This window comes from Oncorhynchus keta, chromosome 10, assembly GCF_023373465.1.
Source record: "Oncorhynchus keta strain PuntledgeMale-10-30-2019 chromosome 10, Oket_V2, whole genome shotgun sequence".
In the NCBI taxonomy this organism is placed as follows: domain Eukaryota; kingdom Metazoa; phylum Chordata; class Actinopteri; order Salmoniformes; family Salmonidae; genus Oncorhynchus; species Oncorhynchus keta.
This window is the reverse complement of record NC_068430.1, coordinates 30,155,708-30,171,929: the sequence shown is the minus strand read 5'-3', so window position 1 is coordinate 30,171,929 and position 16,222 is coordinate 30,155,708. Positions and strand designations below refer to the sequence as shown.

Here is a 16,222-nt window from a genome sequence, read left to right as displayed (position 1 = left end):
TAGGCTATCAGCAGTAATGCCCAGAGTGAATTAACGGGAAAGGGGGATACCTGTCCCTCTACTTCCAATACTCTGTAGGCTATCAGTAGTAATGGCCAGAGTGAATTAACGGGAAAGGGGGATACCTGTCCCTCTACTTCCAATACTCTGTAGGCTATCAGTAGTAATGGCCAGAGTGAATTAACGGGAAAGGGGGATACCTGTCCATCTACTTCCAATACTCTGTAGGCTATCAGCCGTAATGCCCAGAGTGAATTAACGGGAAAGGGGAATACCTGTCCGTCTACTTCCAATACTCTGTAGGCTATCAGCAGTAATGCCCAGAGTGAATTAACGGGAAAGGGGGATACCTGTCCCTCTACTTCCAATACTCTGTAGGCTATCAGTAGTAATGGCCAGAGTGAATTAACGGGAAAGGGGATACCTGTCCCTCTACTTCCAATACTCTGTAGGCTATCAGCCGTAATGCCCAGAGTGAATTAACGGGAAAGGGGAATACCTGTCCGTCTACTTCCAATACTCTGTAGGCTATCAGCAGTAATGCCCAGAGTGAATTAACGGGAAAGGGGGATACCTGTCCCTCTACTTCCAATACTCTGTAGGCTATCAGTAGTAATGGCCAGAGTGAATTAACCCTGTCCCTCTACTTCCAATACTCTGTAGGCTATCAGTAGTAATGGCCAGAGTGAATTAACGGGAAAGGGGATACCGGTCCATCTACTTCCAATACTCTGTAGGCTATCAGCCGTAATGCCCAGAGTGAATTAACGGGAAAGGGAATACCTGTCCGTCTACTTCCAATACTCTGTAGGCTATCAGCAGTAATGCCCAGAGTGAATTAACGGGAAAGGGGATACCTGTCCCTCTACTTCCAATACTCTGTAGGCTATCAGTAGTAATGGCCAGAGTGAATTAACGGGAAAGGGGATACCGGTCCATCTACTTCCAATACTCTGTAGGCTATCAGCCGTAATGCCCAGAGTGAATTAACGGGAAAGGGGAATACCTGTCCGTCTACTTCCAATACTCTGTAGGCTATCAGCAGTAATGCCCAGAGTGAATTAACGGGAAAGGGGATACCTGTCCCTCTACTTCCAATACTCTGTAGGCTATCAGTAGTAATGGCCAGAGTGAATTAACGGGAAAGGGGATACCTGTCCCTCTACTTCCAATACTCTGTAGGCTATCAGCCGTAATGCCCAGAGTGAATTAACGGGAAAGGGATACCTGTCCCTCTACTTCCAATACTCTGTAGGCTATCAGCAGTAATGCCCAGAGTGAATTAACGAGAAAGGGGGAATACCTGTCCGTCTACTTCCAATACTCTGTAGGCTATCAGCAGTAATGCCCAGAGTGAATTAACGGGAAAGGGGATACCGGTCCCTCTACTTCCAATAATCTGTAGGCTATCAGCCGTAATGCCCAGAGTGAATTAACGGGAAAGGGATACCTGTCCCTCTACTTCCAATACTCTGTAGGCTATCAGCAGTAATGCCCAGAGTGAATTAACGGGAAAGGGGAATACCTGTCCGTCTACTTCCAATACTCTGTAGGCTATCAGCAGTAATGCCCAGAGTGAATTAACGGGAAAGGGGGATACCTGTCCCTCTACTTCCAATACTCTGTAGGCTATCAGCCGTAATGCCCAGAGTGAATTAATGGGAAAGGGGGATACCTGTCCCTCTACTTCCAATACTCTGTAGGCTATCAGCCGTAATGCCCAGAGTGAATTAACGGGAAAGGGGGATACCTGTCCCTCTACTTCCAATACTCTGTAGGCTATCAGCCGTAATGCCCAGAGTGAATTAACGGGAAAGGGATACCTGTCCCTCTACTTCCAATACTCTGTAGGCTATCAGCAGTAATGCCCAGAGTGAATTAACGGGAAAGGGAATACCTGTCCGTCTACTTCCAATACTCTGTAGGCTATCAGCAGTAATGCCCAGAGTGAATTAATGGGAAAGGGGATACCTGTCCCTCTACTTCCAATACTCTGTAGGCTATCAGTAGTAATGGCCAGAGTGAATTAACGGGAAAGGGGATACCTGTCCCTCTACTTCCAATACTCTGTAGGCTATCAGCCGTAATGCCCAGAGTGAATTAACGGGAAAGGGGATACCGGTCCATCTACTTCCAATAATCTGTAGGCTATCAGCCGTAATGCCCAGAGTGAATTAACGGGAAAGGGATACCTGTCCCTCTACTTCCAATACTCTGTAGGCTATCAGCAGTAATGCCCAGAGTGAATTAACGGGAAAGGGGAATACCTGTCCGTCTACTTCCAATACTCTGTAGGCTATCAGCAGTAATGCCCAGAGTGAATTAACGGGAAAGGGGATACCTGTCCCTCTACTTCCAATACTCTGTAGGCTATCAGTAGTAATGGCCAGAGTGAATTAACGGGAAAGGGGATACCTGTCCCTCTACTTCCAATACTCTGTAGGCTATCAGCCGTAATGCCCAGAGTGAATTAACGGGAAAGGGGAATACCTGTCCGTCTACTTCCAATACTCTGTAGGCTATCAGCAGTAATGCCCAGAGTGAATTAACGGGAAAGGGGATACCTGTCCCTCTACTTCCAATACTCTGTAGGCTATCAGTAGTAATGGCCAGAGTGAATTAACGGGAAAGGGGGATACCTGTCCCTCTACTTCCAATACTCTGTAGGCTATCAGCCGTAATGCCCAGAGTGAATTAACGGGAAAGGGATACCTGTCCCTCTACTTCCAATATTCTGTAGGCTATCAGCAGTAATGCCCAGAGTGAATTAACGAGAAAGGGGAATACCTGTCCGACTACTTCCAATACTCTGTAGGCTATCAGCAGTAATGCCCAGAGTGAATTAACGGGAAAGGGGGATACCGGTCCCTCTACTTCCAATAATCTGTAGGCTATCAGCCGTAATGCCCAGAGTGAATTAACGGGAAAGGGATACCTGTCCCTCTACTTCCAATACTCTGTAGGCTATCAGCAGTAATGCCCAGAGTGAATTAACGGGAAAGGGGAATACCTGTCCGTCTACTTCCAATACTCTGTAGGCTATCAGCAGTAATGCCCAGAGTGAATTAACGGGAAAGGGGGATACCTGTCCCTCTACTTCCAATACTCTGTAGGCTATCAGCCGTAATGCCCAGAGTGAATTAATGGGAAAGGGGGATACCTGTCCCTCTACTTCCAATACTCTGTAGGCTATCAGCCGTAATGCCCAGAGTGAATTAACGGGAAAGGGGGATACCGGTCCATCTACTTCCAATAATCTGTAGGCTATCAGCCGTAAAGCCCAGAGTGAATTAACGGGAAAGGGATACCTGTCCCTCTACTTCCAATACTCTGTAGGCTATCAGCAGTAATGCCCAGAGTGAATTAACGGGAAAGGGGAATACCTGTCCGTCTACTTCCAATACTCTGTAGGCTATCAGCAGTAATGCCCAGAGTGAATTAATGGGAAAGGGGGATACCTGTCCCTCTACTTCCAATACTCTGTAGGCTATCAGTAGTAATGGCCAGAGTGAATTAACGGGAAAGGGGGATACCTGTCCCTCTACTTCCAATACTCTGTAGGCTATCAGCCGTAATGCCCAGAGTGAATTAACGGGAAAGGGGGATACCGGTCCATCTACTTCCAATAATCTGTAGGCTATCAGCCGTAATGCCCAGAGTGAATTAACGGGAAAGGGATACCTGTCCCTCTACTTCCAATACTCTGTAGGCTATCAGCAGTAATGCCCAGAGTGAATTAACGGGAAAGGGGAATACCTGTCCGTCTACTTCCAATACTCTGTAGGCTATCAGCAGTAATGCCCAGAGTGAATTAACGGGAAAGGGGGATACCTGTCCCTCTACTTCCAATACTCTGTAGGCTATCAGTAGTAATGGCCAGAGTGAATTAACGGGAAAGGGGGATACCTGTCCCTCTACTTCCAATACTCTGTAGGCTATCAGCCGTAATGCCCAGAGTGAATTAACGGGAAAGGGGAATACCTGTCCGTCTACTTCCAATACTCTGTAGGCTATCAGCAGTAATGCCCAGAGTGAATTAACGGGAAAGGGGGATACCTGTCCCTCTACTTCCAATACTCTGTAGGCTATCAGTAGTAATGGCCAGAGTGAATTAACGGGAAAGGGGGATACCTGTCCCTCTACTTCCAATACTCTGTAGGCTATCAGCCGTAATGCCCAGAGTGAATTAACGGGAAAGGGATACCTGTCCCTCTACTTCCAATACTCTGTAGGCTATCAGCAGTAATGCCCAGAGTGAATTAACGGGAAAGGGGAATACCTGTCCGTCTACTTCCAATACTCTGTAGGCTATCAGCAGTAATGCCCAGAGTGAATTAACGGGAAAGGGGGATACCTGTCCCTCTACTTACAATACTCTGTAGGCTATCAGCCGTAATGCCCAGAGTGAATTAATGGGAAAGGGGGATACCTGTCCCTCTACTTCCAATACTCTGTAGGCTATCAGCCGTAATGCCCAGAGTGAATTAACGGGAAAGGGGGATACCGGTCCATCTACTTCCAATAATCTGTAGGCTATCAGCCGTAATGCCCAGAGTGAATTAACGGGAAAGGGGAATACCTGTCCCTTTACTTCCAATACTCTGTAGGCTATCAGCCGTAATGCCCAGAGTGAATTAACGGGAAAGGGGGATACCTGTCCCTCTACTTCCAATACTCTGTAGGCTATCAGCCGTAATGCCCAGAGTGAATTAACGGGAAAGGGGGATACCGGTCCATCTACTTCCAATAATCTGTAGGCTATCAGCCGTAATGCCCAGAGTGAATTAACGGGAAAGGGATACCTGTCCCTCTACTTCCAATACTCTGTAGGCTATCAGCAGTAATGCCCAGAGTGAATTAACGGGAAAGGGGAATACCTGTCCGTCTACTTCCAATACTCTGTAGGCTATCAGCAGTAATGCCCAGAGTGAATTAACGGGAAAGGGGGATACCTGTCCCTCTACTTCCAATACTCTGTAGGCTATCAGTAGTAATGGCCAGAGTGAATTAACGGGAAAGGGGGATACCTGTCCCTCTACTTCCAATACTCTGTAGGCTATCAGCCGTAATGCCCAGAGTGAATTAACGGAAAGGGGGATACCTGTCCCTCTACTTCCAATACTCTGTAGGCTATCAGCAGTAATGCCCAGAGTGAATTAACGGGAAAGGGGATACCTGTCCCTCTACTTCCAATACTCTGTAGGCTATCAGCAGTAATGCCCAGAGTGAATTAACGGGAAAGGGATACCTGTCCCTCTACTTCCAATACTCTGTAGGCTATCAGCAGTAATGCCCAGAGTGAATTAACGGGAAAGGGGAATACCTGTCCGTCTACTTCCAATACTCTGTAGGCTATCCTGCCCAGAGTGAATTAACGGGAAAGGGGGATACCTGTCCCTCTACTTACAATACTCTGTAGGCTATCAGCCGTAATGCCCAGAGTGAATTAATGGGAAAGGGGGATACCTGTCCCTCTACTTCCAATACTCTGTAGGCTATCAGCCGTAATGCCCAGAGTGAATTAACGGGAAAGGGGGATACCGGTCCATCTACTTCCAATAATCTGTAGGCTATCAGCCGTAATGCCCAGAGTGAATTAACGGGAAAGGGGAATACCTGTCCCTTTACTTCCAATACTCTGTAGGCTATCAGCCGTAATGCCCAGAGTGAATTAACGGGAAAGGGGGATACCTGTCCCTCTACTTCCAATACTCTGTAGGCTATCAGCCGTAATGCCCAATGAATTAACCAAAGGGGGATACCGTGTAGGCTATTAATTAACGGGAAAGGGATACCTGTCCCTCTACTTCCAATACTCTGTAGGCTATCAGCAAATGCCCAGAGTGAATTAACGGGAAAGGGATACCTGTCCGTCTACTTCCAATACTCTGTAGGCTATCAGCAGTAATGCCCAGAGTGAATTAACGGGAAAGGGGATACCTGTCCCTCTACTTCCAATACTCTGTAGGCTATCAGCCGTAATGCCCAGAGTGAATTAATGGGGGAAAGGGGATACCTGTCCCTCTACTTCCAATACTCTGTAGGCTATCAGCAGTAATGCCCAGAGTGAATTAACGGGAAAGGGGATACCTGTCCATCTACTTCCAATACTCTGTAGGCTATCAGCAGTAATGCCCAGAGTGAATTAACGGGAAAGGGGATACCTGTCCCTCTACTTCCAATACTCTGTAGGCTATCAGGTAATGCCCAGAGTGAATTAACGGGAATACCTGTCCCTCTACTTCCAATACTCTGTAGGCTATCAGCAGTAATGCCCAGAGTGAATTAACGGGAAAGGGGATACCTGTCCGTCTACTTCCAATAATCTGTAGGCTATCAGCAGTAATGCCCAGAGTGAATTAACGGGAAAGGGGGATACCTGTCCCTCTACTTCCAATACTCTGTAGGCTATCAGTAGTAATGGCCAGAGTGAATTAACGGGAAAGGGGATACCTGTCCCTCTACTTCCAATACTCTGTAGGCTATCAGCCGTAATGCCCAGAGTGAATTAACGGGAAAGGGGATACCTGTCCCTCTACTTCCAATACTCTGTAGGCTATCAGCAGTAATGCCCAGAGTGAATTAACGGGAAAGGGGAATACCTGTCCGTCTACTTCCAATACTCTGTAGGCTATCAGCAGTAATGCCCAGAGTGAATTAACGGGAAAGGGGGATACCTGTCCCTCTACTTCCAATACTCTGTAGGCTATCAGTAGTAATGCCCAGAGTGAATTAATGGGAAAGGGGATACCTGTCCCTCTACTTCCAATACTCTGTAGGCTATCAGCAGTAATGCCCAGAGTGAATTAACGGGAAAGGGGAATACCTGTCCGTCTACTTCCAATACTCTGTAGGCTATCAGCAGTAATGCCCAGAGTGAATTAACGGGAAAGGGGGATACCTGTCCCTCTACTTCCAATAATCTGTAGGCTATCAGCAGTAATGCCCAGAGTGAATTAACGGGAAAGGGGGATACCTGTCCCTCTACTTCCAATACTCTGTAGGCTATCAGCCGTAATGCCCAGAGTGAATTAACGGGAAAGGGGGATACCTGTCACTTGTACAACTGAATGCATCTCTGAATCAGAGAGGTGTGGGTGGCTGCTATAATTAACATCCACTTCAACAGCACCCAGGGAACAGTGGGTTAACTGCCTTGCCCAGAACTACATATTTTTACCTTGTCAGCTCAGGGATTCAATCCAGCAACCTTTCAGTTACCGGCCCAACGCTCTAACCAACAGGCTACAAGCAACAGCTCTTCAAACATTGGCAATAACGCTAAATGTCATGCAACTGAACATTGCATGATGTGAACTGAACCTATTGCATGATGTGAACTGAACCTATTGCATGTCATTATTGCCAACACATTCAAAGAGAAAACAGTTTTTTTTGTGTTCTTTGTTATACTGTTATTTTATTATTGATGCTCTTCCCTAACTTTCTGAAAGCACATGCAGTTGTCCTTGGAAAAAAGGATGTGTGCTCCCCCTAGCGCACATAGGTTGTAATTGCCACATGATATTAGATAAATATTAAAATATTACATTCCATTTAAAGATGTGAAGAATGGAAGAAAAGGACGCAGATGATTCGTCTCCCCGTTTATTTAAATATTTGTCAAATTAAAATATATATGTGAACCCAAAGCCCAGAAGTGACATATTACACTTAGTCAACAGATGTAACGTACACATCTAATACTCATACAGGGTCGTCTTTAATGCCAGGAAATTGTTCATCTAGATCTCATTCTATTTATCAAGTCCTCAAAGGACAGTAGTGTGCAGCCTTAAGCTTCTGAATTCCAGTAAAATAGCTGCAGTACAAAATGAATTTGATTCACAATGATTATGCATATTATAAAAAATAATTATTGATGGTTAAACGTTTTAGGCAGCTTGAATACTTTATTCTGTGTTATTTTGAAGAAAATCTATTATTGTTGGCCATTGGGTCTTCACCTGAGAAAACATTTTGGATAATCATATCACTTAAAATGTCAACATTAGTATTCATTAAAATAGAGAATCATAAACAGCTGGTGCTCTAGACTATGAAAGTAATTACATGTAAATACTTGTTATTATAACATATAGAGAGGTGTGATGTTTTAGTGTAGATACTATCTTTTATATTTACTGCCACTCATTACTGGATGTAATTTTTCATTCATAGCAAAGATTGTAAGATAGGACAAATATGAAAGACATGAAACAACAGATATTACAGTATAATGCCTGTAAATGTACATTTTATGTTGTGTCAACATTGTCAAGATGCAGGCTGAATACTCCTGGGCAGCCTTCGTCAACTAAATCAGTATTTGTGTAGACTGGTGAACTGCCATGGTATGGACCAAGGTCTAAAATCAAAATGAAAACAAATGAGTGTTATAGAAAGTATAATATTGTGGTTGTCAGTCATTGGGACATAGAGGCAGAGATGAGCATACCTCTTTGTGTGAAGTCAAAAAAGTCCTCTTTGAGAGACATCAGTCTTCTGGCAGGTGGCTTGTCAATGTTCCTGAGTTATAAAAACAACATTTTTTTAAACCATAAAATTATATTCCTTACACAGATTGCAACTAATTTACTTCAAATCAAGGAATCATTTGCATGGCATACAAGAATATGCCTGTATTATGTTATGATACCCACCATCGTCCCCCACGGTTCCTTTGCAGGACCACGATAACCACGATGAGAACAAGTATGAGGAGGATGCCTGCCCCCAGCGCACCAAAGAGTGCAGCATAGAAACCTCTTCCCCTGCGGAAGCGCTCACACTGGGGTCCATCATACTGCTCCAGGGAAGACTCATAGCACCTTTGTCATACAGTGAGGGGTTATGATGCATACTGCTTCAGCATTTATGTTTCACCATTTAATTTGGTTACATTTAATTAACTGAAATTACTTTGTAACATTGTGTAACACAACTTAACATGTACCAAAATCCCAGCACTACATACAGTGCCTTGGGAAAGTATTTAGACTCCTTGACTTTTTCCAATTGTATGTTACAGCCTTATTTTAAAATGGATACAAACAAAAAGTCCTCAGCAATCTATATACAATACCCAGTAATGACAAAGCGAAAACAGGTTTTTCGAGAAAAAAACACACAAAAAAACAGAAATACCTTATTTACATAAATTTTCTGAACCTTTGCTATGAGTCTCGAAATTGAGCTTGGGTGCATCCTGTTTCCATTGATCATCCTTGAGATGTTTCTACAACTTGAATGGAGTCCACCTGTGGTAAATTCAAATGATGATAATTTGGAAATACACACACCTGTCTATATAAGATCCCACAGTTGACAGTGCATGTCAGAGCCAAAACCAAGCCATGAGGTTGAAGCAATTGTCCATAGAACTCCGAGACAGGATTATGTCGAGGCACAGATCTGGGGAAGGGTAGTAAAAGATTTCTGCAGCATTGAAGATCCCCAAGAACACAGTGGCCTCCATCATTCTTAAGTGTAAGAAGTTTAGAACCACCAAGACTCTTCCTAGATCAATCAGGGGAGAAGGCCTTGACCAAGAACCCGATGGTCACTCTGACAGAGCTCTAGAGTTACTCTACAGAGATGGGAGAACCTTCTAGAAGGACAACCATCTCTGCAGCACTCCACCAATCAGGCCTTCATGGTAGAGTGGCCAGACAGAAGCCACTCCTCAGTAAAAGGCACATGACAGCCCGCTTGGAGTTTGCCAAAAGTCACCTAAAGACTCTGACCATGAGATTCAAGATTCTCTGGTCTGATGAAACCAAGATTTAAACTCCTGGCCTGAATGCCAAGCGTCACGTCTGGAGGAAACCTGTCACCATCCCTACGGTGAAGCATGGTGGTGGCAGCATCATGCTGTGGGGATGTTTTTCAGCGGAAGGGACTGGGAGACTAGTCAGGATAGAGGGAAAGATGAACATATCAAAGTACAGAGATCCTTGGTAAAAACCTACTCCAGAGTGCTCAGGACCTCAGGCTGGGACGAACGTTCACCTTCCAACAGGACAACGACCCTAAGCACACAGCTAAGACAACGCAGGAGTAGCTTCGGGAAAAGTCTCTGAATGTCCTTTAGTGGCCCACCAGAGCCTGGACTTGAAACCGATCAAACATTTCTGGAGAGACCTGAAATTAGCTGTCTAGCAACGCTCCCCATCCAACCTGACTGAGCTTGAGAAGATCTGCAGAGAGGAATGCAGGTGTGCCAAGCTTGTAGCGTCACACTGTCATTGTAAATAAGAATTTGTTCTTAACTGACTTAATAAAGAAATTTTAAAAAGACCCAAGAAGACTCAAGGCTGTAATCGCTGCCAAAGATGAGTAAAGGGTCTGAATACTTATGTAAATGTGGTATTTCCGTTTTTGCAAACAAAGGTATTGTGTGTAGTTTGATGGGGGGAAAAAACAATGTAATCCATTTTAGAAAAGGTTTGTAACGTAACAAAATGTGGAGAAAGTAAAGGGGTCTCAATACTTTCTGAATGCACTTTATCAGATTGAATCAATTCTGAAAACAAATAGGGTCTTACAGACAAATAGGTCCACTTTGAACATTATTAAAGCATTCTCCGTGTCTATGACAGTAGTCTGGATACTGTTTACAAGGCCCCACACACTTCCAGCTGCCATCAGAGAGCTCTTCTGTGTAGTTGGCAAAACCCAGACGACAGGCCACAAATGACCTCAAATCTGAAATATCTGATTAGAAAACAATTCCCCATCAACATTACTCTCATATCTCTACTAAATTCAATAAAGTTTGATTTGACAATGTTTTCAAACAAAATGAAACTATTTACAATTTACAAATACAAAAAAACATTATGCCTGATACATGTTTTTAATTGCCACACATTACTTACTCCTTATTTCCATTGGTTGGAAGGTAATGTTGGTAATCTGGATTCGCACATTTTCAAATGCTTGACTGATGATCATTAGGTTATCTGTGTTGTTCAAGATATTCCTAAGTATGGGTTCCAGTTCATTGTTGAGGAAATCAATTTGGGATGCATTGTTGGGATAGGTGTATTCCGCTATGCTCTCTGCAACAATACTTCCAGGTCTAGAAGAATAGACATTAATCACATTTCAAGAGTTCAACAGTTGATTAATATAATAGGAATTTGATTTGCAGTATTTAAGTGTATTTTATTCGTGTTTGTTTAATTAAACTTCTTAGATGTTTGAGTTTTGAAAATATAATAACCTACTTTAGATTAATGACTTTTACATCTTTAAAATTGTCTGGATCTGCTCTCCTGCAGAGAGCACTAAGCTGAAAAACAGAAAGAAAAAATATACATTTGATATATTTCACTTTGATCCTGTAAAAAATGGTGTATCGAGTAGCCATTTTAGGCCTATGTGTTATTGTAACTACTTCTTTATTCAATAACAAATGATACCTTATTGCATTAGTATTCAGTTGTTCACATATATTACTGTACCATTACACATTTATGAATAATGCTTTTACAAAATCACACAACATTAAAAAACATATTGCATACCTCCTTAATCAAAGTTTTGATTAATATTTGGGACTTGCTGGAGTTCATATTTTCATACTCAGTCTCAAATTCCCTCATAATCCTCAAAGAGACATTTGCCTTTCTGGTTGGTACTGCCTTATCTGCAAAGAAATGCATGCCTACGTAAGTACAAACATACAGAGAATCCTGTTTTGTTATTAGTACATTGAGGGCAGTGAAGAAGGGCTTGATTCAATCCGTATCGCCAAAGTTCAGCGCTATAGGATGATGAAAGATCATGTTCCTATCCACTTTTTTTTCATGGTAAATGCTTGCCTGACAACTCACCCTGAATTTAATTCTGCTGCTCTATCGACCGCTACACGTATTCAATCTGAAACTGACATACTAGAAATCGTTGGATTTTCTCTAATAAATCTAACTTGTCAGAGTATCAAAGTTGATAACGTCATCGTGGAAAGTTTTTAATGTCATTGTGGATAAGAAACTTCAGTTGGCTGGAGTGATGTGGATGGGTAGCAAGGCAAAGTAAATGTCAATCAGAAATTACCTTTACATTTCCACACGGATTGAATCGAGCCCTAAGTTTAATGGGTCTACCATTGGTGCAAAAGGTCTCGTCCTTCTATGTCAAGTTAAAACCACAAATCTATGGGTTCATGATAGCATCAATCATTCGTGATGAAACATTAGTTAATTAGTTCATGCAGAGGTAACATTCAGCTTTACTTGTTAAACAACATTGACCAATATATTTTTGACTTGTCATGTAGAGGCTAAGGAATTATAATGAAAAGGAAAACTCACCAAAGGAAACTGTGATGACATTACTTCCATAAATACACATATCTCCAAAGGTGGAGTCAGAGCAATGGCACTGACATAAGCCAAGAGTGTCATTGAAAGAACAAGCAGCACCATGACAGTGACAGTCCTCTTCATTACACTGATGAGTTGTAGATATTGTTGTGAATGTCGTAAGGATAACATTTGAGGTTGAACTGTGGGCTGGTGTTGACTGACTGTCTGCCTGTGTATGCACAATTGTGGTCACTGTCTCGCTTTGCGTTGACGGTCTCCTTTCTGTGGTCGAATCTGGAATCATTGTCATAGGTGTGGTAAATCCAGATGAGGAAGTGGTATCTAAAGTGGAGGTGGAAAATGCTGATTCACTTGTCTTTTTCAAGTGTCTAGTTGTGAATGATGTGGAAAGACCATATCCTGTGGTTGCCACAGTGGAAGAAATGTCAACAGTGGTTTGTGACATTCCTGAAGTTAACAATTTGTTGGTGGTTGGACTGGTGTCTTCAGTTGTTGGAGACTCCATTGAGGTAGGGATTGATGTGCTTTGGGTTTGATTTACAGTTCCGTTTTCTGTCGTAATAAGAGGTTGGAAGGTTATGTCTGTAGTGGAGGAGGACGTCACTGATTCCATTGTCTTTGTGGAATTTGTAGTTGTGAATGGTGTAGAAATATGATCTTCTGCAGTTGAGACCACAGCTGTACTATCCATTGAAGGATGGTTTGTGGAACCATGTTCTTTAGTAGACATCTCAATTGAAGACATCTCCGAAGTGGATTGTGACATTCCTGAAGATGAAAATTTGTTGGTGGTTGGACTGGTGTCTTCAGTTGTTGGAGACTCCATTGAGGTAAGGATTGATGTGCTTTGGGTTTGATTTACAGTTACGTCTTGTCCTGTAATAATAGGTGAGGATGTTATATGTGTAGTGGAGGGGGTCGGCAATGATTCAGTTGTTGTCGGAGAGTTTGTAGTTGTGAATGGTGTCGACCCACTACTTTCTGGGGTTGAGACCATATCTGTAATTTCCATTGAAGTTTGCCTTGTACTTGTGGACCCAATGTTTTCACTTGTCATCTCTGTTGAAGATATTTCCAAAGTTGATTGTGACAAACTTGATGTTGACAATCTATTGTTGGTTGGACTCGTATGTTGAGTCCTTTGAGACTCCATTGAGGTGGGGATTGGTGTGTTTTGGGTTTGCGTTGCAGTTCCGTTTTCTGTCGTAATAAGAGGTTGGAAGGTTATGTCTGTAGGGGAGGAGGACGTCACTGATTCCATTGTCTTTGTGGAATTTGTAGTTGTGAATGGTGTGGAAAGATTTTCTTCTGCAGTTGAGACCACAGCTGTACTTTCCATTGACGATTGGCTTGTTCTTGTTGACCTGTGTTCTCCAGTAGCCATTTCAGCTGAAGACATTTCCAAAGTGGATTGTAACATACCCGATGTTGACAATATGTTGGTGGTTGGACTGTTGTACTCAGTTGTTTGCGACTCCATTGGGGTTGTGATGGTTGAGCTTTGGGTTTGATTTACAGTTACGTCTTGTCCTGTAATAACAGGGTAGGATGTTATATGTGTAGTGAAGGGTGACTTCAATGATTCAGTTGTCTTGGGGGAGTTTGTAGTTGTGAATGGTGTAGAAATATGATCTTCTGCAGTTGAGACCACAGCTGTACTATCCATTGAAGGATGGTTTGTGGAACCATGTTCTTTAGTAGACATCTCAATTGAAGACATCTCCGAAGTGGATTGTGACATTCCTGAAGTTGACAATTTGTTGGTGGTTGGACTGTTGTCTTCAGTTGTTTGAGACTCCATTGAGGTAGGGATTGATGTGCTTTGGGTTTGATTTACAGTTACGTCTTGTCCTGTAATAATAGGTGAGGATGTTATATGTGTAGTGGAGGGGGTCGGCAATGATTCAGTTGTTGTCGGAGAGTTTGTAGTTGTGAATGGTGTCGACCCACTACTTTCTGGGGTTGAGACCATATCTGTAATTTCCATTGAAGTTTGCCTTGTACTTGTGGACCCAATGTTTTCACTTGTCATCTCTGTTGAAGATATTTCCAAAGTTGATTGTGACAAACTTGATGTTGACAATCTATTGTTGGTTGGACTCGTATGTTGAGTCCTTTGAGACTCCATTGAGGTGGGGATTGGTGTGTTTTGGGTTTGCGTTGCAGTTCCGTTTTCTGTCGTAATAAGAGGTTGGAAGGTTATGTCTGTAGGGGAGGAGGACGTCACTGATTCCATTGTCTTTGTGGAATTTGTAGTTGTGAATGGTGTGTAAAGATGTTCTTCTACAGTTGAGACCAGAGCTGTACTTTCCATTGACGATTGGCTTGTTCTTGTTGACCTGTGTTCTCCAGTAGCCATTTCAGCTGAAGACATTTCCAAAGTGGATTGTGACATACCCGATGTTGACAATATGTTGGTGGTTGGACTGTTGTACTCAGTTGTTTGCGACTCCATTGGGGTTGTGTTGGTTGAGCTTTGGGTTTGATTTACAGTTACGTCTTGTCCTGTAATAACAGGGTAGGATGTTATATGTGTAGTGGAGGGTGACTTCAATGATTCAGTTGTCTTGGGGAGTTTGTAGTTGTGAATGGTGTAGAAATATGATCTTCTGCAGTTGAGACCACAGCTGTACTATCCATTGAAGGATGGTTTGTGGAACCATGTTCTTTAGTAGACATCTCAATTGAAGACATCTCCGAAGTGGATTGTGACATTCCTGAAGATGAAAATTTGTTGGTGGTTGGACTGGTGTCTTCAGTTGTTGGAGACTCCATTGAGGTAAGGATTGATGTGCTTTGGGTTTGATTTACAGTTACGTCTTGTCCTGTAATAATAGGTGAGGATGTTATATGTGTAGTGGAGGGTCGGCAATGATTCAGTTGTTGTCGGAGAGTTTGTAGTTGTGAATGGTGTCGACCCACTACTTTCTGGGGTTGAGACCATATCTGTAATTTCCATTGAAGTTTGCCTTGTACTTGTGGACCCAATGTTTTCACTTGTCATCTCTGTTGAAGATATTTCCAAAGTTGATTGTGACAAACTTGATGTTGACAATCTATTGTTGGTTGGACTCGTATGTTGAGTCCTTTGAGACTCCATTGAGGTGGGGATTGGTGTGTTTTGGGTTTGCGTTGCAGTTCCGTTTTCTGTCGTAATAAGAGGTTGGAAGGTTATGTCTGTAGGGGAGGAGGACGTCACTGATTCCATTGTCTTTGTGGAATTTGTAGTTGTGAATGGTGTGGAAAGATTTTCTTCTGCAGTTGAGACCACAGCTGTACTTTCCATTGACGATTGGCTTGTTCTTGTTGACCTGTGTTCTCCAGTAGCCATTTCAGCTGAAGACATTTCCAAAGTGGATTGTAACATACCCGATGTTGACAATATGTTGGTGGTTGGACTGTTGTACTCAGTTGTTTGCGACTCCATTGGGGTTGTGATGGTTGAGCTTTGGGTTTGATTTACAGATACGTCTTGTCCTGTAATAACAGGGTAGGATGTTATATGTGTAGTGAAGGGTGACTTCAATGATTCAGTTGTCTTGGGGGAGTTTGTAGTTGTGAATGGTGTAGAAATATGATCTTCTGCAGTTGAGACCACAGCTGTACTATCCATTGAAGGATGGTTTGTGGAACCATGTTCTTTAGTAGACATCTCAATTGAAGACATCTCCGAAGTGGATTGTGACATTCCTGAAGTTGACAATTTGTTGGTGGTTGGACTGTTGTCTTCAGTTGTTTGAGACTCCATTGAGGTAGGGATTGATGTGCTTTTGGTTTGATTTACAGTTACGTCTTCTCCTGTAATAATAGGTGAGGATGTTATATGTGTAGTGGAGGGGGTCGGCAATGATTCAGTTGTTGTCGGAGAGTTTGTAGTCGTGAATGGT

General features: G+C 42.9%; 1 protein-coding gene across 1 annotated transcript; it reads right to left on the bottom strand.

Annotated features, from left to right (window-relative positions):
- Positions 1 to 8,426: 8,426 nt before the first annotated feature.
- On the bottom strand, positions 8,427 to 14,800 carry LOC118388163 (mucin-5AC). The gene is made up of 8 exons (XM_052526049.1): positions 14,675 to 14,800; positions 12,321 to 13,699; positions 11,532 to 11,653; positions 11,232 to 11,296; positions 10,881 to 11,083; positions 10,635 to 10,716; positions 8,664 to 8,831; positions 8,427 to 8,529 (listed from the first exon to the last, which is right to left on the bottom strand). Exons 1-8 carry the CDS (start codon positions 14,788 to 14,790, stop codon positions 8,427 to 8,429), a joined length of 2,238 nt encoding a protein of 745 aa, XP_052382009.1. The 5' UTR covers positions 14,791 to 14,800.
- Between the last annotated feature and the right edge of the window lie 1,422 nt (positions 14,801 to 16,222).